The 24,288-nt window shown below is 39.6% G+C and overlaps 1 protein-coding gene across 1 annotated transcript in view; it reads left to right on the top strand.

Annotated features, from left to right (window-relative positions):
- The first annotated feature begins 519 nt into the window (after nucleotides 1-519).
- pcdh7a (protocadherin 7a) overlaps nucleotides 520-24,288 on the top strand; it is a 38,385-nt gene continuing 14,616 nt past the window's right edge. The window contains exons 1-2 of the mRNA XM_073842662.1: nucleotides 520-3,903; nucleotides 4,496-5,212. Of these exons, the coding sequence (XP_073698763.1) occupies nucleotides 1,333-3,903; nucleotides 4,496-5,212 (3,288 nt within the window). The 5' untranslated portion in view covers nucleotides 520-1,332. The remainder of the gene's footprint in view (nucleotides 3,904-4,495; nucleotides 5,213-24,288) is intronic.

The raw sequence follows: 24,288 nt of genomic DNA, 5'->3' as shown, positions 1-24,288 counted from the left end.
TAACCACTGCTTCACTGCATCAACACTCAAAACAAATTTAAATGGATGTTATAGTTGCTTTGTTTCTTTTTGTGTGTAGCCTACGCGCTTTGTAGGCTATTTTATAAACTTTTTTTTTACTACAGCAGACAAATGCATTTCAGTGTCAACAAGTACTGCTGTGTTGATGCACATTTGTCAAAAGAAACTGAGTCTAACGACATGGTTAATTTTAAATGCTTCATATTTAGGACAGTGTTGTGAAAATTATTTGTATGGTTTAATTAGTTGTTCTGTTTGTACACAAGTGCTTCGTTGGACTTATCTAGTTGTATCAGTGTATTTTTTGCTTCTGAGGTATTTTGTTTTGTGGTCGTATGCAAACACACCCCCTGTATTTGCGCTTTTAGACTGGTTAAAAGGAAAGCGCGAGCTCCTTCGAGACACTCACGGTCTCCCGTTTCATCTGAACGGTCGAGTTACGTAGCGAGGGAAGTGTTGCAGTGAACGGAGGGGGAAGAGAGAGGGAGAGGTTGAGAGAGAGGGAGAGACTGCAGCATCATTTGAGGGACGTTCACATGCAGTGCAGTAGAACGTGCAGGTGAGGGGAGGAGGAGAATGCGGGACTTTTTCCTCAAACACTTCACACACATCCACTACGGACTCCGGGGGAATTACTAAAGGCTTTTGTTGCTACTTCTCTATCCTGCTTGCCATCTTTCCATAAGTGGCTAATTTACGTGCTCCGAGAAGTCGAACTGAAAAGCTTTTCTCTTTGTCAAGTTCACCGTAAAGGAATCTATAAGAGCTTGGCACGCGTGCGTAAGACTGCGGGGAAAGCTTTCCAATTTTCCTCTCGCTGTGGCTTAAGGTAAGAGAACCTATAATATCGGGAAAAGACTTTAAAAAGCACTTTGGCGTATTCCCAGCCAGTAGCGCAAGCTCTGGGATGCGAATGTGAGAGCTGAATTCACAGACAGATCTCTTTTGTGTTCTACTGCATTGCAGTTTAAAACAGTGAAAGCGCGAGAGGAGCCCGCGCTCCGCAGCATCTCAATGAGCCGGACAAAGTCATTTAAACTGCTCAAATTTGACTCCCGTTTACTCCTAAAAGGCACAAAGGAGCATTCTTGTCCGTAAAAGAGCCGTAAAGACTTATCGCCGATGCCGAGCGCCTCACAAAGTGGATGTTTTATTTTATCGTGTTGAAAACGTGACCGGGGAACTAAAAGACTGTCGGAGAAAATAAGATTTTTGCCGAAGGAAGCCTTTATAGAGATTAATCGGTGGCGAGTCTGTCTTGGACCAGAGGAAGCCGCAGATAGAGAGTGAGAGAGAAAGAGAGAGAGAGTCATGGGGAGCTGGAGCGTTGGCGCAGTGCACTCCGCGCGCTGCTACCTCGTGCTTATCCTGCAGCTGCTGACTCAGCTCCCGAGCGCCAATTCAGTGCTGCGCTACCGCGTGGCGGAAGAGGGGCCGGCCGATGTGCACATCGGGAACGTGGCTTCAGACCTGGGGCTGTCCACCTCTGGGATTGGGACTGGTGATGTCACTTTCGCTTTGGAATCCGGCTCTGAATACTTCAAAATTGACAACGTCACCGGAGAGCTTACTACAGGCAGCAAGAGGATTGACAGAGAGAAGCTGCCGCAGTGTCAGATGATATTTGATGAGAACGAGTGCTTTTTGAACTTTGAGGTGTCAGTCATAGGCCCCCTGCAGAGTTGGGTGGATCTGTTTGATGGCCGTATTGTAGTCACAGACATCAATGACAACACCCCCTCTTTCCCTTCACCAGTACTCACACTCTCCGTTGAGGAGAATCGCCCAATCGGCACTCTCTATCTCCTTCCCACAGCCACAGACCGTGATTTCGGTCGCAATGGCATTGATCGCTATGAGCTTATCCAGGACAGTAGAGATGGGGGGTCATCTTTGCGGCGACCTGCGAATGGACCGACAAATGGGAACGGCGCTGACCGAAGGAGAGGGTCAGAAACAGGGACAGGACCTGCCAGCAGGAGCAGCGTGTTTGAACTCCAAGTTGCTGACACACCTGAAGGACAGAAACAGCCTCAGCTAATAGTGAAAGGGCCTCTGGACCGCGAAGCGCGGGATTCTTATGAACTCGTGCTACGTGTTCGTGATGGTGGCAACCCTCCTCGCTCCTCACAGGCTCTGTTACGTGTGTCCATCACGGATGTCAACGACAACAGCCCCCGCTTCGAAAGAGCCGTGTATGAGGCAGAAATGGCTGAAAACGCCCCACCTGGCACACCTGTCCTGCAGGTGCGTGCCACAGACCGTGACGTTGGCGTGAATGGACAGGTTGAGTATGTGTTTGGAGCAGCGACAGAATCAGTGAGGCGCCTTCTGAGGCTGGATGAAGCATCAGGTTGGCTGAGCGTTCTGCATCGTATAGACCGCGAGGAAGTTTCGCAGCTACGCTTCACCATCACAGCTCGTGACCGCGGCCAACCGCCTCGCACTGACCGCACCACAGTCGTTCTCAACGTAAGGGATGAAAATGACAATGTACCCATAGTGGAAATTCGAAAAATTGGGCGAATACTTGTTCGGGATGGCGCCGCAATGGTTCCAGAGAACGTCTTGGTGGACACCCCAGTGGCGTTAGTGCAGGTGTCAGACCGCGACCAGGGAGAGAATGGCGCGGTTACTTGCACTGTGGTCGGAGATGTACCATTCACGTTGAAACCGGCCGGTGAGACAGCCCTGGCACCTCCACCGGCCACAGACGATGCATTTGAGCGCAACAAAAAGAAATATTTTCTTCACACCTCAGCACTTTTGGATTATGAAACTACTCGAGAGTACAGCGTCACCATCGTGGCGGTGGACTCCGGTAGCCCAAGCCTCTCTAGTAATAGTTCCCTTCTGGTGCGTGTGGTGGACATAAATGACCACGCCCCCACTTTTGCCCAAAGCTTAGTGGAAGTGCATTTTGCAGAAAATAATGCCCCAGGGGAACGTGTGGTCACTGTAGTGGCTTCTGATGCTGACAGTGGCAAGAATGCAGAGATTGCATATTCACTGGACCCGTCTGTTAATGGAGCATTTTACATTGATGCAGATAACGGTGATATTCGTGCAACTGGGGCTCTAGATAGAGAGCAGAGGGAACGCTATGAATTCCGTGTGATAGCGAAAGATAAGGGCACCCCATCTCTGCAGGGCTCTGCTACTGTCGTAGTCCAGGTCACAGACAGAAATGACAACGCGCCCAAATTTGTCCAGGAAGTCTTTACATTCTATGTCAAAGAGAACCTGCTCACTAATAGCCCTGTCGGCATGGTGACTGTTACCGATGCAGATGAAGGCGAGAATGCAGAGTTGAGTCTTTTTGTTGAGCACGATGAAGAAGAGGGTGGAGAGGAGGGCAAAGATGGGAAGCAAGAAGTTTTCTCCATTGAAAATAACACTGGAACTATCTTCTCCTCTGCATCCTTTGACCGCGAACGACGTAGCACATACTCATTCCGCGTGCGTGCCGTCGATGGCGGAGAACCGCCACGGTCTGCCACCGCCACCGTCTCCCTGTTTGTCACTGATGAAAATGACAATGCGCCATCCATCATATCACCCGCTAATGAATCATACACCCTCCTGCCACCCGCTAGCGGGGCTCGGACTGTAGTCCGGACAGTCTCAGCCTCCGATGGCGACACAGGGTCAAATGCCGATCTCCGGTACGCTCTGGTAGGCGGAAACCCTTTTCGTCTGTTTGAGATTGGCTCTAGTAGTGGGGTCATAACCTTGGCAGAGCCCCTGGAGAGAAGACACAGGGGTCTGCACCGCTTGGTGGTCCGGGTCAATGACAGTGGCGTGCCTTCCCTTTGTGCCACGGCACTGGTGCATGTCTTCATCAATGAGAGCTTGGCCAACGCTACGCTGGTGGATGCACAGGTGAGACACATGCTGTTAATAAACAAACACAAGCAAAGGGTAATTCAATATAGAGAAAGAATAACAGCTTGTGCTGTTAAACAATAACATAACCAAATAGGAACAAATAAAGTGACAAGGATTGAATTTGAATAGAGTTATTTTATTTGACATGAGAGGATGGAGCTGAGAAGTGAACTGCAATAAGAAACTTTGCACAACTAGGAAATCCTATCAAGAAATAGCACTTTTTTTCTTAAATATTGCTGTTTATAAATATTCATGCATCAAATTGCTGTTGACCCACATTGGATATTTGATAGAGGGATGCACATACAGATACAAAGATGAAAGATGCACAAACACGCTCGCATACTCATACACAGTCACACTTGCCTGCGCAGAAAAACTATGATTGAATATCCAAGCCTTGACATGATAATTGAGAAGTCTGGGCCTTGCACTGGGGATGAATGTGTATGCGTGCATGTGTGTGGTTGAGCAGACAGAGCTGTAAAATGAGGATGCAGTTATCAAAGGGCAGACACACCATTTATGACTTTCCATTTTCGCTCTCTCTCTCTCTCTGTATGTCTCGCTCCCTCTCACTCAGGTGGCCCGCAGCCTTGCAGTCCCCCTCTATATGGATATTGCAGGTGACCCAGACAGCGAGAGAGCTTTGGGTAAACAGCGCCTGAGCGTTGCCATCGGTGTCTTGGCTGGTGCTGCTGCCGTTATTCTGGTGATCCTTCTGGTTGTGACAGCAAGACAGTGTGGGGCGCAGGGTAAGAATGGCTATGAGGCTGGGAAGAAGGAGCCAGAAGAGGACTTTTTCAGCCCACAGCCTCCCCCTCTACAAGCCCAGGGCTCCCAAAATGAGCGTGGGCGCAAACCGCGCAGAGACAAGCGTAATAACGGTACTGCCAAATCTGAGCGTTCGTTGTACAGTGGAATTATGACGGTGAATGGCTGCAGACGTGGGGGAGTCGATGAAGAAGAGGAGGATGAAGAGGCCAGCAGTGCCAGTGAGAGGATTGCAGCACGTTACTGTGCAGCAGCTAACGGAGACCCCAGCAGTCCAAGACTAGGCTCAAGACGTCACCAGTCGAGTCCAGATCTGGCCCGCCACTACAAGTCCAGCTCACCTTTGCCTGCAGTGCATCTTCAGCCCAATTCCCCACCCGTGGAAGGCAAGAAGCACCAGGCTGTGCAGGAACTGCCCCCCACCAACACCTTCACTGGCAACGGCACCGGTAATGCAGACGCCATGTCACTCAGCTCAGACCAGTGCTCCGATTACGGCTGCCAAACTGTCAAGTACAGCAAACAGGTAAGAACGAGATCTATGACTCAATTTCATCACTGCACCATCAACAAGTACAAGCAAGCCATGTCTGAGAATTGTAATAGTTCAGGATCAGTTTGTCCAGCAAGGAGTAACATTTACCCAAAATGTTACAAGCCTTGTCAGGACAAAGGCCTCAAGCTTGAACTAGATTCGGATTCCAAAACTAACCTAAATTCAGCCGATCCTGTGGGATATTCCTGTATTAATATAGAAAACGCTGATAGCCCATTGGATTACCCTACACGTTTTCTTTATTTCTTTGAGTACACTGTAATTAGATTTTCTAAGAAATAAGCTGGTATATATGCAAGACGGTTTCCACCTTAGAGGAAAAAAAGAAGTGGAAGATAATGTTTAAAATAAATAAAGTCAAGCTGTGAGATATAGTCACACCGTGAGACAAAAATCACAACTGTGGCACATAAAGTAACAACTGTGAAATAGAGTCACATTGTACAGGGACATTTTGTCAAGTTGCATTGTGAAATATAGTCACATTCTTTTTTCAGAATAAAAAAGTCACAACTATGAGATAATTTCACAAAGTTGCATGATAGGGAGGTTAAAATAACAGTAATAATTGTTATGTAAAGTCACAATTACATTTTACAGGTGGAAACAGGCGTCTCTGGATATTTAACACATTTTTTCTGATCTTGTCAGTTCCCTTTGGGTTATTTTGTAGTTCTGAAGTGAATTGAAACTCTCAGTGAAATCCCATCCCATTCCAGTACTTAAGAAACAGCTAAACTACTTGTAGACAAGCACAAATGAGACAACCACTGCAGTCAGCCTGTAATGTTGTTGTGTTACTGCGTGTGGAGTGGTTAAGGTTATATGGTGCTAACTGCTTGCTCTCCTTTCCAGGAGTAGCTACTGAAAATAGACTGTCGAAGAGAGGAGAAATCTAACCCATTTTCTCTCACACCACCATAGATCTCTTTCCACTTGCTCAGTCTCTCTCTTGCTTTCTATCTTTCTCTCCATCATACTCTCCTTATTTGACAATCTTTCCACTCCTTTCCTCGTTCCTTCATTTTCTGAGACATGTTTGGAAGTGTTAAATATAGAGCGGAATATATGTCTACCTGCTTTGAGCGGAACTGGCCGGTGCGTTTGACAGCATATGCATGAAACGCTTGAGAGAGAAACCACGCAGGCTTGCAGAGTTGTCTGTTTTTGACTTAATCTGTCATCTTTACGCTTTCATCCAGGTCGTATATTTAATGCAGCATATCCAAACTGCTAGCTTAGCACTTAACGGAAGCATTAAAAAAAGATTACCTGTGCACCCTTTGACAGGCGCTTTGGACTAAGCCCGAACCAAAGGGTGGCCTCGTACTATAGAGAGGCATGGTTAAATTGAACACTGAGATCGCATTACATTTTCTGACAGGTGTTGGGAGCTTAAACCAAATCCGCCGAGGTCTACACGCGAGATATTGAGTCCTAAATGACATGTCATTTTTGGTCTTTTTAGCATGACTGACATTAGGATTGTAAGTCTCTTTACCCAGAGCCTAAAAAACAGCTGATGCAGTCGTTAGGGAGATGTGCGCCTCGCAAGACCTAATCAATCCATCCACGCTGGTGTGATCCTGACCGCAGTGGGTGGGTTAATCCAATACCGAGTCAATCCTCTTAATTTTTTTCGCTTAATAGAGAATTCGGTTGTGTATTTGTGCGCTTCTGCGTTCGTGGCCAAGAGTTTGGGGTGAGAGTGCATTAATGCTTACTGGTGAGTTTGTTGGACTCTTTCTGACGGTTTAATCAATTATTGATCACACTGTAATTAACTCCTCTACCGCGGAGCTTTGTGACCTAGCCTAAATCGAGCTCAGTGTAGACGGTGCGTGTATGACGGTATAGCGTGATGGCAAGCCAATACCTCTGTCTAAATTTGCAAACAGGCCTGAGCGTGGACGCATACATAAACGGCACTCTCGGAATTGAATGCCGATGAAAATGGAAATCCTGTTGACCTATATCTGTCTCTCTCTCTAGTGCACATCTCTCCCATCTTCTATAAATGCACAACTCAGCATGTTCCTAAGTGAAACTCCCAACTCCCTCTTTGCTGCAGCGCAGCGCACTTTTTCTATAGCTCCTCCCCCGTCCGCCCACTCACGCCAACACCATCGACCGGCTGCATTCTGTCCCCACAGCGGCCCACGTTCCTATCATTCAAATAGACAGAGCGGCAATCAATATACTAGGCTTGTTAATGTTGCGAGTGCCGACGCACACCTGCAGACGTGCCGCTCGGGTGTGCGGGGTTAACGGTCAGGCAGGTGGGCAGTAGGTGAGTCTGTGTAACTCAACACACACACTCGGGATCAGGCAACAGGTCAGATGGATAGTCGATATACTTGACACTCACACTTGCATGCTCACGGGGGCCATGCGTATGCTAGTGAGCACCGACTCCAGAGATAGATATTATAAATTAATGGAGGAGACTAGTGATGGAGGGGCCGGGAGACATTAGGAGACACATGGAGGGATATAGAAAGAGAGAGAGAGAGAGAAATGAGGGGAGATTGCTAATGCTCACCTCACTTTTGCAGGGCTGTATTGATTTTCATTGGGAAAGCATTATGAAAGCTTTTACATGGACGTGCACTGCAATGGTTATAAAGGATTGAGAATGATGGTGGAAGCATGTGTGTGTTTGTGTGTTTGACCTAGGAATGTTATTGAAGGCAAATTGTTAAAAAATGTCTGCTAAATCTGAAAAAATCTAATTTTGGGGACGTCCTTAAAAGTTGAAATGGTTCATTAGCAGACTAAATGATGTATTTATTCATCTCTAAAAATGCCAAACTTTATTTTAGGGATGAAGTTAAGTTTAGAATGGAGTGATTAGTATTAATAGTCTAATTTAAGGCAATTAGAAGTCCCCATTTAGATACATGCGTAGGAATTTCAGCATCGTTATGTTTTCTGATTGTCTTTTTGTTCACATTTTATGTCAGCTGCTCAATTAAAAGCCATTTACTGCAAATGCAAGTACACTTGCAGTAAATAACCTCAGTACTGTGTACTTCCCATAAAACTGTGTTGGACATCTGTGAAACGCAAGGCAATAAAAATGACAGAGGATGCTTTTCAGTGGCCAAGTGTAACGTACTGAAAAATGAGAGCTTAATAATTTATAGATGACACATTAGGTTAGTAACACTGATGGCCAGATGGGAGGTGTTCTCATGTGACCACCACATATCTTTGCAACAACAGCCATTAGTGCAAGGTTAACTCGTTGTTTATCCATATATTCCATATGTGACCTTGGACCACAAAGCCAGTCTTAAGTAGCATGGGTATGTTTGTAGCAATAGCCAAAAATACATTGTATGGGTTGTGTTTTATACCAAAAATTATTAGGATATTAAGTAAAAAATCATGTTCCATGAAGATATTTTGTAAATTTCCTCCCATAAATATATCAAAACTTAATTTTTGATTAATAATATACATTGCTAAGAATTTTAATTGGACCCTTTTAAAGGTGATTTTCTCAATATTTTGATTATTTTGCACCCTCATATTACAAATTTTCAAATAGTTGTATCTCGGCCAAATATTGTCCTATCCTAACAAACCATACATCAATGGAAAGCTTATTTATTAATGTATATATAATGTATAAATCTCATTGTCAAAAAATTGACCCTTATGACTGGTTTTGTGGTCTAGGGTCACATATATGAAAATAGGCATGTGTAAAATAGTGCATATGTGAAAAGCAGCCATGCAAGCTCTCATATGTTCTTTGTTATATTTCCAAGGTTTCAAATATGGAGATGCTTTATTGAAAAGTTATTCTTGCAGAGGCATGAAAGACAGCGTGAATTGCTGGTCGCAACCTATTTTACTTTCATAATGTGACATGTTTTCAATTGAAACAAGATATTCAGAAAGAAACAATGTAGACGGGAATCAACTGGGTCTTAAAAAATGGACGTTTAATACTGGAATTTTGCGAAGATAATGCCTAAAATCCTGTTTGACTATTGGTTGACATTATTCAATAGCCTTGCTATGGATGTTAACATAAAATGAAAAGTAATTTCAGTCATTTTTTCTTTTGAATAACATACAACAATGAATCATTCAACATATGCTATCCACAAATGTGCATTTGGAAAGTAAAATCAAGATTTTATGTTGATTTGAGTCATTTTTAATACCAAATAAAGCTTTATGGACTATATAAATACAATCAGCTTTACAATCAGCTTACCTTTCGCATTCATGCTGTGTTTCTATTTAGACCTAATTGTAATTCTGAAGAGTAAAAAGGAAAAGTTCATTTCATTTCAAATAGGTCACATGGAAAGAAATGCTGGCAAAACACAGCTTTGTTAAAATATCTTCCTTCAGTGTCCTGTTAAGGCTTTGTTTGCCACATTGTATAAATCTGAAACGAGTCAGAGAGTCAAGGCTGTCAGAGTTTGGTAATGCACAGACCTGCTCGCCTGACTGTTTCAACCTCAAAATGAGACACGACAGGAATTCAGGGTATTCCTTACCCATATCCTCCCAGACAAGCAGCAACAGAACCAAGAAAGCACACACACACATTAAGCTGAGATGCAAAGGTGCATGAGGCAATGAAAAGTTCCCATCCTCTTACATCAGTTTCTAGCACAAGATCTAGGCCATGACTTTTAACTCTTTCTCCCTCTGTGTCCAGACTGGGAACAGTGTTCCGTTTGTGTTTTAGTTTTTGTCTTTGACAAAAATGTCCTCTAAAAGTAATCAGTATTTCTTAATTTGAATGTATTTCCATCAGTTTTACTTAATTTGTTTATTTTACTGAAATGGGTATAATTTTAGTTAACATTTTCATTCATTTTGTAAACTATACACTACCGGTCAACGATTTTTAATGTTTTTCAAAGAATTATCTTCTCCTCACTAAGCCTGCATTTATTTGATCCAAAACAAAGCAAAATTAGTAATATTGTGAAAAATATGTTTTACTATTTAAAACAACTGCTTTCTATTTGAATATGTTTTAAAATGCAATTTATTCCTGTGATCAGATCTACATTTTCAGCATCATAACTCCAGTCTTTAGTGTCACATAATCCTCCAGTAATCATTATAATATGCAGATTTTTTGCTCAAGAAACTTTTATTATTATTATCAATATAAAATTATAGAAATTAATACCTTTATTTAACAAGGATGTTTTATTGATCAAAAATGATGATAAAGACATTTATAATATTGCAAAAGATTTTTATTTCAGATCAATTCTGTTCGTCTGAACGTTCTATTCATCAAAGAAACCTTAAAAAAATCTGCTAATCTGTTTACAATATAATAATAATAATAATAAATGTTTTAGAATGATTTCTGAAGGATCATGCGACTGGAGTAATGATGCTAAAGTTCAGCTTTGAAATCACAGGAATAAATTTAAATTTTAAATATATTCAAATAGAAAGCAGTTATTTTAAATATATTATATATAAATATAATATTTCATAATTGTACTGTTTTTGCTGTACTTTGGATCAAATAAATGCAGGCTTGTTGAGCAGAAACATAAAAAATCTTACTGTTCAAAAACTTTTGACTGGTAGTGTATTAGCGTTCACAAGTCATGATAAAGTCAGTTTATTATAAGCTTGTGCTGCAGTTTTGTCGTCTGTCCCTTTAAATGCTCTAGCACATTAAAGCAGGATGGATTCTGATTGGCTTCCAATCTTTTTATTGTTCATCAGCTGGAAAAAAAAGTTTTGCAAGTGATTCCAATGATATTGTTCCTCGTTGTGGTGTAAACTATGACGATAAGAATAATTAGAATGATTTTTAAAACCAAGGGCCTTACGTTTTGTATTTTAGACATGTTTAGGATGTTGCTTAATGTGTACTGCATTAAATTTGGAATTCAGTCAAATTCTTAATAGCAGATAAACAGTTGTTTATGCAGTAATTTCATTGTCTGTAAAAGTAAGTTGTATTATTACATTCATGTTGTGGATTTTGCAGACTAATCTCATATACTTATATGCAGGATGCATTTGAGTGAACATATTAATCCGTCTGCAAAGTGGTTCGGTTTACCGGTATTCAGTTCTTCCAGCTCATGCAGCTCAATCCCCAGTGTACTATGATTGGATTATTTAAATCAATTCTATTCCTATATTTTCCTTCTTTTAAAAACATTGCTAGTGCATTGTTAATATCTAGCAGTATGTTTTCTTGTCAGATTTTGGCAGTGGTTTGAAATAATCAAGTTGTTTTCAGCCCTTGTTGATGAAATACAAAAAAAAAAAACCTTTGTCAACAAACATTTTTGTTCGTAATTTTGTTGACTAGATGAATACTAACTGGAATCCTTTGTAAAGAGATGCTAATGGAAAGGCTTGGATGAGTATTATTCTTCATAATCTTTCAATGATGCACCATATTCTAGCTCTGAAGCCAAATATCATCTGGCCAAATGTTTGATGGCTATTATTAGAGATATTCCTGTGCTGGCTGCTCTCTAAAGGCATCAGTTCCATATGAACTAAAACACACAAATGCGCATTTTTATAATTAAACCCGCACGCACACACATACACAAAAGCTAAACGCATACCCAGAGTAGGCAATTAAACAAACAAACAAACACACACAATAACACACCTCTTTGTTAGCCCTATGTATTGTGTCTTCAGCACACTGCTGGCATTGAGTGGAAAAGCGCGAGCGTTTAGAGTCCCAGTGTCATTTCCTATTCAGCTCTTACTGAATTGCATTCATATTTGAGCCGGCATTAACTCGGCTCTCCGATTCCCTGGTTCCCCGTACTGAAGGTTCTCGTGGGGTGATCCTTTTGTTGTGGTCTGACTGCAGCTCTGTGGTTCTACAGTTACAGTTCAGGGTTACCCCAGTGTCATGAACCAGCCTGAGTATTCATCTTTTATTCAAACACCCCAGGCTGCTTCTGTCACTGCCTGTCAGAGAAAAGAGAGAGAGATGCATAGTTAAACCCCTGAGTAATGAAAAAAAAAAAAAAAGACAATAAATATATAATAGGTAATAAATAAATACTAGAAAAAGAGAGAGCAGCTTATTTGGGCAAATTCAGATATTACTGTAGTTACTATATACACATATTGCAATATAATTTTTGATTCTTCAAAATTTCAGTGAATAACTAGTAAACAGTATAAAATGTAGTTTACCAAAAGAAGTATGCCAGACCTACATCATAACAAGCAAAGATAATTGAAACATTGCAGATGTGTCAATACAGTTTTTAAAAGGTTTTTAAATACAAATATTTATAAAGCAAAACAAATTCATTTTTGAACGAATGGGTTAAATTATTTAGTCACTCACACAACAAGTCTGATTCATTCAACAATGCTGAATGAGAAAAATCGTTTGTTGACAAGGAACACAAATTTCTTTTTTCTCAGTCAATTAAAGGAGAAGTTCACTTCCAGAACAAAAAATTACAGATAATTTACTCACCGCTTTGTCATCTGAGATATTCATGTCTTTCTTTCTTCAGTCGTAAAGGAATTATGTTTCTTGAGAAAAACATTTCATGAATGTTTTCCATATAGTGAACTTCAATGGCAAGTTTAAATGCAGCTTCAAAGGGCTCTAAACCATATCAGCCGAAGAAGAAGGGTCTTATCTAGCGAAACGATCAGTCCGTTTCTAAAAAAAACGACTTTTAAACAGCTAATTTAGGTTAGTGCATTACATAACTTGATTAAATCAGTGTATCTTTGTTAAAGCTTAAACATTAGTTCCATTTATTATAGATTCATATATTTATGATTTTCATAAAGATTTGTATGTTTCTGATTTTTTTTCTACTGAAGCTGTTCCAGCTTTGTCTAAATTATTTGTGTACTAGAACAGCATATTACACAGAAAATTTCTAGAGGCAACAATAATCAAAAGGTGAACATTTATTAATAAGCAAGAACACCCATGGACAAAAATCTAAAACAAGTTGTGTTTATTTGGTTGGATACAGCGTTTAAACTTGTTTAACAAACAATTTAGAAACAAATTTGTAACATTTAAAAGTAACATTTTAATTTAAGTGTATTTAACCGTTCTCTGTTATCCAAGTTGCTACCTGTCTCATGACATATTACTGCAGTTTCCAAAAAAATGAACACTAGAGGCAGTAAAACTCTTTCACCTTTTATTCCTTTTCACACAAAGAATATTATATTTTCACTTAAAAGCAATTTTAATATGCTGGGAGATTTAAAAACTGATGCTTTTGAATGTTAGCATGACATATCTTCATATCTAAGGGTTTTCATAGATGGTAGGTTTGTTTGGTAGCTCACGCAGTATGAAAATGTACTTAAAAAGGTTAAGACCTCTGGTTCGAATCCCGTGTTACTACGGTTCGACAAAACAGCTCAAATCTACACACAAGGAAGATTCAAATGGCACAATAGAGTCCCCAGATATTTGAACTCTAAACCGTCGCAATACGTACCAGAAGCAACATAATGAATACACAGCAATACGTACCTATTATGGCGGAAATCATAATCACAATTATTTGAAAAATAATTAAATGAAAAAAAACTTTTTTTTTGGAAAAGTCTAAAGTAGTGTAACAGCCTACTACAGAAATGTAATAAATGAATGTAATTATTTGAATGTAAAATAACACAGCGTCTTAAACATTTCTTATTAAAACTAAAAAAGTCCCTCTTTCAACAGCAGTGAGTGATTTTTCTCTTTGTATTTTTACGTTTTATTTAATATTTATTAAGCACAGAGACGGCATTTTTCATTCTCAGCTGTTTATGATCATTTAAGGCATAACTGACAGGGGTTTACAAGAATAATCACCAAGTGCCTCATTTTGAAATATTTTTGTGTGAATTTGACTGTTTAGGCGCACCTTGAGCTGTAAGATAACTTTACATGTCCGTGTTCTGCTCCGTCTCTGAGCGCATACACAGAACAGTGCACGTTTTCTTTCGCTTTTTAAAAACACAACATCAAAGAAACATTAATAAATCAAGCACGTCCAGTTTTATGGAAGTCACGTTACATGATTTTGCTGATTTGCATGTGAAATTAGGCTTTTATGGAGAAGCGAAAGCGCACCACTGGGTTCCTGTGTTTTAGCGCCAATCAGTAGACATTTCTTTTTGAAACTGTCACGAAATGTGCAAGGTATGTAAAAACGTTGCTGCTAAAAAGTACCCAAATGTACATATTTTTATGAGACTTGGTTGCCCTTTTTACTGAAATAGTGCTGATTCACGTGCCAGTGTGTTGCTGAAATCTGAGCCGCTCCCTTGTGTGAAAGACTGACTCCATAATATCCCCATAAACAAACAATATTTTAATATCAAAACAACCTAAATTCAGCTGTATAACGAAAAAAATCAGTTCATTTCATGCAAGGCAAAGGGCATTAGTATGTTGCGTAAAATAAAATCATTTACAGCACAATTAAGCCTTTATAGATGAAATAAAGATAAACCTTTATTTTACTAAATGAGTGCACAGATAGGTGGCGCTAAGCACCACTCTCCTAAAGAGGATGCAAAAAGCCCGCGCTCTGACTGTAGCTCAACGGCTGGGTTGTTTTGTCGGGGAAGGGGGAAGGGTGTATAGTTCACTGACCCACCCACTAACCCAACGGCTGGATAACACAAAAACCACCCAACATAATGACCCAACAGGCTAAACTCAGCGGATGAGTTGAAAAAAGGTTGAAAAAACCCAGCATTTTTCTAAACTGTAATGAGATCAGTTGACACTCCATATGCACTATATCAGTATGCATAACAAAGAATAAAGGGCACAGTCTCTAATTAGCATTTTAGTCTGTTTGGACTTGCACACTTAATTATAAGTCCGTAATTAGGGATTATACCTTGGCTCAACTTTTTCCTGCTGAAAGAAACTCAGGAAGGGAAAAAGATAAAAACAGAGAGTTGAGATTTTCTCCCCTCCTTTCATCACATTGTTACGCCTGCGAACCAGATCATTACATTGGCTCACTAATTCCTAACTACCCATTTGCGCCAGAACATGTCCAGCCGAGGGATTTTGTTCATGTATGTACAGTTGCAAAGTGTCAATCAAATAAAATAAGCTTGTTTTATTGATTACTCACATTTACGGCATTGTATGCAGTCCATGTGTGAACAGCGTGATGATGGGCTGGAAGAATAATAGCTGAATGCAGCACTACCAGGAGTCATGGGGGTTATGAACTATAGTCTTAGAAGCTGTCAGATATACTACTGTGACATTATTATGCACAAAACCACAGATCGTATTCTTTACTCGCTTTATTTTTTTCATTTGTTTAGTTATTTTAATATGTTACCTTTAGGAGCCCTATAGATATAATCTTTTGCTCTTCTGTGCTTCTGCTGCAGAAGCGCTTTTCATGTAGAAGAAAAACTACTTGTCGTTCTCCTTGGATACACCACTATACAGTCGTCCGCCCCCCTCCGTCTCATCCCACTGGTGGAAAATGAGTGTGTGTGGGCAAGTCAGGGCCTGTGGGCCTGTTCCTCTGAGTGTGTGTGTGTGTGTGTGTGTGTGTGTGTGTGTGTGTGTGTGTGTGTGTGTGTGTGTGTGTGTGTGTGTGTGTGTTAGTGTTTGTGTGTGTGATCCCTTACACCTGCCTGTACACGTCGACAGGAAGCCCACAGAGATAAGGCATGATGCTTTCCTCACACTGCCCAAGTGTAACAGTGTTCAGAACAACACCAACCACGCTTCAAAGAATGCTAAAAATGTTTGAAAGTAAAGCAACCGAGGCACCACACTTTCTAACCCTGAATCTAAATCCGACACCCTCCGCAATCTGGACCATGCACACACTCACACATACACACATGTACACACACACTTTTCGGTTTGCTTTTTGATACGCACACATACAGCAACACCCATAAACACCCAAGAACACAACCCGCACACACACTCACACGTGGCACCGGCCCCGGGGGAAACAACAGCCGCCTGGGCGAAAATAAAACTCTTCACTCGGTTAGAATTAAATCAAAGCGATGCAAATCAAATGGCCAATTAAAGCCACAAACACGTTTCCTGGGAGATGAAATGCTGACGCCTAATTGGTTGGATAAAAGGGGCAATACATCTAAGAAGACAGACCTGAGAAGGACGTTTTGGAAACGCAGCAATGAGAAGCAAGTGTGTGTGTGTGTGTGTGTGTGTGTGTGTGTGTGTGTGTGTGTGTTGGGAGATTCGCTGAACATAAGTTAGACTGTCAACTATGTGGGCCGTAAGTGCTTCATTTTCTTTGTAATTTAGAGGAAGCACTTTGCTAAGCGAAAAGCAGAACGTGAGATGGAGAGGCTTTTTTTTGAAGTTCAACTTTCACACAGCAGTTCTTCAGGGTTCTCAAACGTTTTCAAAAATGTTTGTGCTGGGAAAGCAGCTTGGAAGAAAGAAAATGTCTGATATCTATGCACACACACAAACACGTTCAAGCTGTGGCTCGGGCTTTATTCGAGCGACACGGTCAGACGACTCCCACTGAGATGTCGCGGTTGCTGTATGTGTTTATGCGGTTGCTGACAAGTGAACGCAGCTTATGAGGAGAGACAAATTCGCAGTCTTTCACACCGCGCACAGTGGAAATGCCTGATTAACTGATATGATCAAATAAGCAAACAAGAGGAAATGTCAAAGTAAATTTTCACATTTGCATTTGTTTCGGTTCAGAATTTCAGCTGATGGTTGTCAGTTTCAAACCTTTACTGTTTGGCTGTTTTTTGTCTGATAATTCTTGTGAAGAAAGAAGTGTGCTTAATTGTATTGAATGTGCACTTGTAGTGTACTTCAAATCTTATCAGCATACTTTTAAAAAACTGTACCTAACTTATTTGTAAGTATACACTTTTTTGTCTCAAAGCACTTAAAGGGACAGTTCACCCCAAAATAAAAATTCTGTCATTAATTACCAAACCTGTAAGACTTTCGTTTATCGTTGGAACACAAATTAAGATATTTTTGATGAAATCAGAGACCTTTATGACCCTGCATAGACAGCAACACAACTGACTCATCCTAGAAAGATAGTATGGACATTGTTTTAAATACACTCTTAAAAACCAAAGTGCTTTAACCCCTTAGTGTTCCAACGTTCCACCGGCGGAACGTTTTGCATTGAGTTAAGTTTGACAGGAACGCTAAGGGGTTAAAAGGTTCTTCAAGCGATGCTATAGAAGAATCATTTTTGGTTCCACAAAGATCCATTCAGTTGAAGGTTCTTTTAAAAAAACATCTCTTTCTTATCTTTTTATAATGTGAAGAACCTTCTTTTGCCACAAAGAACCTCTTGTGAAACAGAAAGGTTCTTCAAATTGTTAAAGGTTCTTTATGGAACCATTTAGACAAAAAAGGTTCATCTATGGCATCATGAAGCACCTTTATTTTTAAGAGCGTAGTCCATGTCACATCAGTGGTTCAACCTTAATTTTATGAAGCAATGAGAATACTGTTTATGCGCAAAGAAAACAAAAATAATGACTTTATTCAATAAGCGCACGACGAAGACTGACACAGAAGATTTGTGTTTCGAAGATGAACGAAGGTATTACGGGTTTTGAACGACATGAAGGTGAGTAATTAATGACTGAATTTTCATTTGTTGGGTGAACTATCCCTTTAGGTTCTACTTAAGTAGATCAAAAAAGCACTTTAAATCTCATTTAAAGGCACAATAAGTAAGTTTTTTCTACTAGAGGGCGCATATTCAAAACAAACAAAGGCGTAGTTTGGTGAAACCGTGATTGAGTTTGGAATCATGGGAGTTGTAGTCTTCATCCCCACAGCCAATGCAATCAGTCGGGACTCAAGCAGAAATTATGTCCGTGGATGAGCTAATGTATTAAAGACTTATTAAGGTCACTGTATGAAGCAGGGTTGGGCTGAAAGTTAAAGTGAAAGCGAAACAAGGACACTGGAGCAATTGCTAATGAAAGAAAAGCGTGATGCGCGGCTCAAAAGCAGCTGAGCTTTTACTATGCCACAGTCGACCGCTTCCGCTTCTTGTGGTCATTTGAGTGTTTTGAAAGTTCTGTTATAATGCGTTTGTCACCTGTCTAATACAATGCATAACATATTAAAGTATCTTTGGGGTTTCCATGTTTTCTACAAAATAAAACTTGGAAATCGAGGGTGTATGACGTCACTGGCAATGACAAAGTCTGTTACACTAGTTAAAATTGCTTATTTCTGTGGATTTAAACATTCTTCGAAACATTTAGGATAATGTAAGTACGCAAGTCAGCAAAATAAATAACACTGTTCTAGTGTTTTTTGGATATTTGAATCAAAAATTTTTACATATTGTGCCTTTAATTGCAATTAGGTGTCCAAAAAGTGTGTTTCTTCTAAAGTATATTATTTCTATAATAAGTACTCTTTTTGTTCATTTTCACAAGGGTTTGTAACATCAATGTCCCTCTCTCTTTCTCTTTCTCTGTCTCTCTTTCTCACACACACACACACACACACACACACACACACATGTTGGGTTTACATGTTTTATGGGGACATTCCATAGGCGTAATGGTTTTTATACTGTACAAACCGTATTTTCTATCGCCCTACACCTACCCTACACCTAAACCTAGCCCTCACAGGAGATTGTGCACACTTTTACTTCCTCAAAAAACTCATTGTGCATGATTTATAAGCTTGTTTCCTCATGCAGACCTGAGCATTGTCCCCACAAGGTCAAAATTTACTGGTATTCCTATCCTTGTGGGGACATTTGGTCCCCACAACGTGATGAATACCAGACCACACACACACACACACACACACACACACACACATCGTTAGTGCTGAGTTGTGGGCTGCAATTGTTTATTGCTGCTAAATGGATTGATTTTTTTTTCTTCTCCTATGTTGTGTGTTTCCAGAGGCAGGACTATAAACTGTTTTCCCCCCACACTGCTTTGTTCTAAGCTTTTAAGGTTAGTGATACAGGCTTGAAACACTGTGAGGGTGAGTAAATAATGACTGAACTTCAGTTTTTTGGGTGAACTAATCTTTTTAGCTTTTTGTAGTATCAAATTTTGTCTCTGTCAGGCCACAGTCGCTGACCTGATCTCAGGTTATATCAGCATTGCTTAAAACACAGTGGTTGTGACAGTTTCAGTATTTCATAAGAAAACATGAACAACAATCTCCCTCAGGAGCCCTGTAAGCCATCAGTTATATTCGGGTCTGATGAATCGTACTGTATGATATTCCACATAACATTTGACATTGTATGAGCCGCGGGCTAGTGGTTAGACATATTGATCTGTGGTGAGAAATGAGGGTTCGAATCTGGGGTTGTGTCCCGATTCTGTTCCCCTTATCACTTTAGGTCATCTGTACTTTCTCGCTCAGTGATATAGTGAAAAATATTAATTAATTATGACATCTGATCTGTATATATATACAGTATGTAACAGATACATGAGACATCATATTGAGTTCCAAGCGGATGTTCAGGAGGAGCATGTTCATCCAATTCTGCTAATCATGCCACAAAGGATATATACACAGCTGCTTAGCTCACTCCTTTGATAGTTCTTCTGGCTTTGCTCCACCACCCTGACTCCACCTTAATTTCTATAATTAAATACGTCCGGGAGGTGGGGGTGGGCTCAAGCCCCTGCGTTGTGGACAGCAAACCAAACCAGTTTACATTCATCACACTCAAGGATAAAATGAACATTTGAACTTGTGAAATTGATGTTTACTACAACCTGGTCTTTAAAAAGCGGGGCCTAATATTGTCAGGTGTCTTTATGATGGTTTATGCTGGTCGTTACTCCACTGGATTGGTATTTATTAAAGTGCAGAGTGATTTAATGTTTGCATTTAATGGTCTGAATATTTTATGACCTAAAACGACAGCAAGGGGGGGAAATAGCAGAGGGAATGGTGGAGAGCTGGACAGTATTTTGAAATTGCTGAGCTATGGTAGTAGTTAGCTACTTCTTTTTGCTTTTTTATTATTTTAGTTATTTTTTAATTATTTTATTTCATTTTGTTTTATTTTGTGATGCTGGACTATATTTGTAGCAATAGCCAACAATACATTGCATGGGTCAAAATGCTCAATTTTTCTTTTATGACAAAAACATTACGATATTAAGACAAGATCATGTTTCATGAGAATATGTTGAACTTTTCTACTGTAAATATATCAATACTTAATTTTTTATTAGTAATATGCATTGCTAAGAACTTCATTTGGATAACTTTAAAGGTAATTTTCTCAATATTTTGATGTTTTTGCACCCTCAGATTCTAGATTTTCAAATAGTGGTATCTCAGCCAAATATTGTCCTATCCTAACAAACCATACATCAATGGAAAGCTTTTAGATGATTTCAGTTTAAAAAAACTGACCCTTATGACTGGTTTTGTGGTCCAGGGTCACATTTGTACAATGATGGACAGCATTTACACTACATTTATTTACACTATTTACACTAAATTCCATTAATTTACACATAAAACCAGAAAACAAAACAAAATCATAGTTATATTTAATTAAAGAAAAAAAAATCACATCAAATATGTGACCCTGAACCACAAAACCAGTCATAAGTAGTTTGTTTTGTTTTGTTTTGTGACCCTGGACTATATTTGTAGCAATAGCCAACAATACATTGTATGGGTCAAAATGATAAATTTTTCTTTTATGCCAAAAATCATTAGGATTAAGTAAACATCATGATCCATAAAGATATTTTGACATTTCCTACCGTAAATATATCAAAACTTAATTTTTGATTAATAATACTTCATTTGGACCGCTTTAAAGCCGATTTTCTCAATGTTTAGTTTTTTTTGCACCCTCATATTCCAGATTCATAGTTGCACTCAGTTAAATATTGTCCTATCCTAAAACCATACTTCAGTGGAAAGCTTATTTATTCAGCTTTCAGATGATGTATAAATCTTAATTTCCAAAAAAAACTGTCCCTTACGACTGGTTTTGTGGTCTAGGGTCACATATCAAAAACTTAGTGACCAACAGTAACATTTAACCAAATATTATTTTGTTTTGAGGACAAAAAATGCTAAAAGTATTAGAATATTTTTTATATATATGGCTAGAGAACAAAAAAAGCTGCACTGACACAAATGAATCAGTGAATCATTTCATTGAACCGCTGCATTAATACAGTGATTCACTGAAATGAATCATTTTTTCAAATGCTTCATATGATTGAGAAACAAGATTTTCCCCCCACAATGTTTGATTAGTACCTCAAACTGTTTGTCATTTACACCTTTACTTGTTAAAAACTCACTCGCAACTGGAAAACAGTTTTGAAAACCGCAGAAATGCTGTCATTCTGAAGCACGGATGTTAACCTAGCAGTGTCACTACTTTTAGTAAGCTGCTCCGCGACGCTGGATGTTAATTATGCCTTTGTCACAGAAAGGGCCTATTCTCACAGTGGACGTCATGAGATGAACCTAGATGATGAAGGCTTCACAGAGATGAGCGATTGCGTCTGAGAGGAACTGAGAATGGGGGGCGGACTGAAAGAGTGTAGTGTGCTCTGCCTAATAACGCCCCTCTGTGTCACACGCATACACACACTGAGGTTATTGTCACAGCAACCGCAGCATGTCGTGAGACATTCGGTTCGAATTTATGTGTGTCACAGGGGTGTGTTCGCTGTCTAGGCCGCTGAGTGTAGGTGTGTGTACGAATTTATTGTTTTGCGTTTAGAGACTGTGAAAATGCCATGATTACGTATTTTTCATCCCGCCGCGTGTCACCTCAGTGATAAGTTTCTGACATGAAACAGAGCCAGGATTGCACGTGCAAATGTTCGTACTGTATAAAAACTCCGTCTTATATGGCATGAGCTCATCTGCGTGTGAAAATAACTCACCCGGCACGGGACATACTTATACAGCTCATTATGCACACATTGCAAGACATCCTTATTCACTTCATTGTGTATTTTTGATTTTCTGCGGTGTCTGTAACAGAACCGCTTTGTTTGGTTGCTGGTCAGTATAAAATGGACAATAGGGGACGGTGTGTGTGCATGCGGGTGTGTGGGTGTAGCATTCGTCACAAGTGGGTATTCATTAAATTTCTCACCATAGATATATACCCAGACACACACATGTGAAATTCCTATGCACAACACACACACATATGAAGGCAAGGCTGTAGCTGAAGCATCCTGTTTACTTCGTAAAGCACAATGGAGACTTTTATGTGGAAGTCTGAGACGATGATGAGGGAAAAGCCATAAATATCACCTCCACACATTCAGTGCTTGCTAACATCAGGACACCCTCATTAAGTGAGCATTGTTCTCGGCGAAACGAACCAGGACGACAACAGACGTCTGTCAAACATGCACCTAATCATTATCTTTTATTCAGTCAAAGCCCAATCACGTATGGATTAGTTTGCCCTCCACTCAAGAGCTTAATCCGTGCCAAACGGCGTGTGGTTGGTTAAACAGCTTTGCTTTAGACGACGCACTTTGGTTCCTCTAGGAATTAAGTGCTTATACTTGTTTGACTTTGACTCAGCTGTGGCGCTTTGACTGAAGTCAGATGTCTGGCTTCATTAAAGTAATTATAATGGTGAAAACTCACTGTAAGGTCACGGAATGTGTGTGAAATTCTTAAACAAAAAACTAACATTTTAAATCTGACAAATACAAATGGGCCATTCCACAGAATTGGTGCAAACTGCTGTTCCACAACCAAAAACCACATTTAAAAAATATTTAAGTATTCAAATTAAAAATTCCTAAATTTTGTTCAATTCCATACATGAAGCCAGAAAACAAAACAAAATAGTAGTGATCAAAATATTAAAGAAAAAAACACAATCAGATCAAATATGTGACCCTGAGCCACAAAACTAGTCATAAGTAACACGGGTTGTATGGGTCAAAATTAGCGATTTTTCTTTTATGCCAAAAATCATTAGGATATTAAGTAAAGATCATGTTTCATAACGATATTTTGTAAATTTCATACTGTAAATATATCAAAACTTAATTTTTGATTAATAATATGCAATGCTAACTTTATTTGGACCGCTTTAAAGAATTTTCTTTGCACACTCAGATTTCAGATTTCCAAATAGTTGTATCTCGGCCAAATATTGTCCTATCCCAAAACCATACTTAAATGGAAAGCTTATTTATTCAGCTTTCAGATGATATATAAATCTCAATTTCCAAAAAAAATGTCCCTTATGACTGGTTTTGTGGTGTAGGGTCACATATCAAAAACTTAGTGACCAACAGTAACATTTTTTTAAGGGCAAAAAATGATACAAATATTAGAATTTATATTTTTATATGGCTAGAGAACATGGTTGGTTAAACAGCTTTGCTTCAGACGGTGCACTTTGGTTCCTCTAGGAATTAAGTGCTTATACTTGTTTGACTTTGACTCAGCTGTGGCGCTTTGACTGAAGTCTTTGACTGGCACTTCATTAAACTAATTATAATGGTGAAAACTCGCTGTAAGGTCACATAATGTGTATAATAAATGTGACAAATATAAATGGGCCATTACACAGAATTGGTGCAAACTGCTGTCCCACAACCAAAAAAAAAAAAAAAAAAAAACATTTAAAAAGCATTTTAGTATCTTTAAATCTTAGATGTGTACTAAGATCCTTCTATTAACTATTGAAACTCACAATAATATTTTGAAATATCAGTAAGCTGTTCTGTCAGTGTTCTGGCGATATCACTTTTAGCATAGATTAGCATAGATCATTGAATCCTATTAGACCAGTAGCATCGCGTTCAAAAATGACCAACGAGTTTCCATATTTGTTGTGTTTAAAACTTGACTCTTCTGCAGTTATATCGTGTACTAAGACCGGTGGAAATGCAAAGCTGCGAGTTTCTAGGCTGATAAGATTAGGAACTACACTTCCATTCCGGCGTAAAAGTCAAGGAAGTTTGCTGTCGTAATATGGCCGAAGCAGGCGGAGTATTATCAGAAATTAGTTCCCAGCTAGTTTAGCATTTGCACGTGTGCTGCGTGGTATTACTGCTCC

This window comes from Garra rufa, chromosome 6, assembly GCF_049309525.1.
Source record: "Garra rufa chromosome 6, GarRuf1.0, whole genome shotgun sequence".
Classification (NCBI taxonomy): Eukaryota; Metazoa; Chordata; class Actinopteri; order Cypriniformes; family Cyprinidae; genus Garra; species Garra rufa.
Note: the sequence above shows the minus strand (reverse complement) of the source record. Positions and strands in the feature narration are given on the sequence as shown.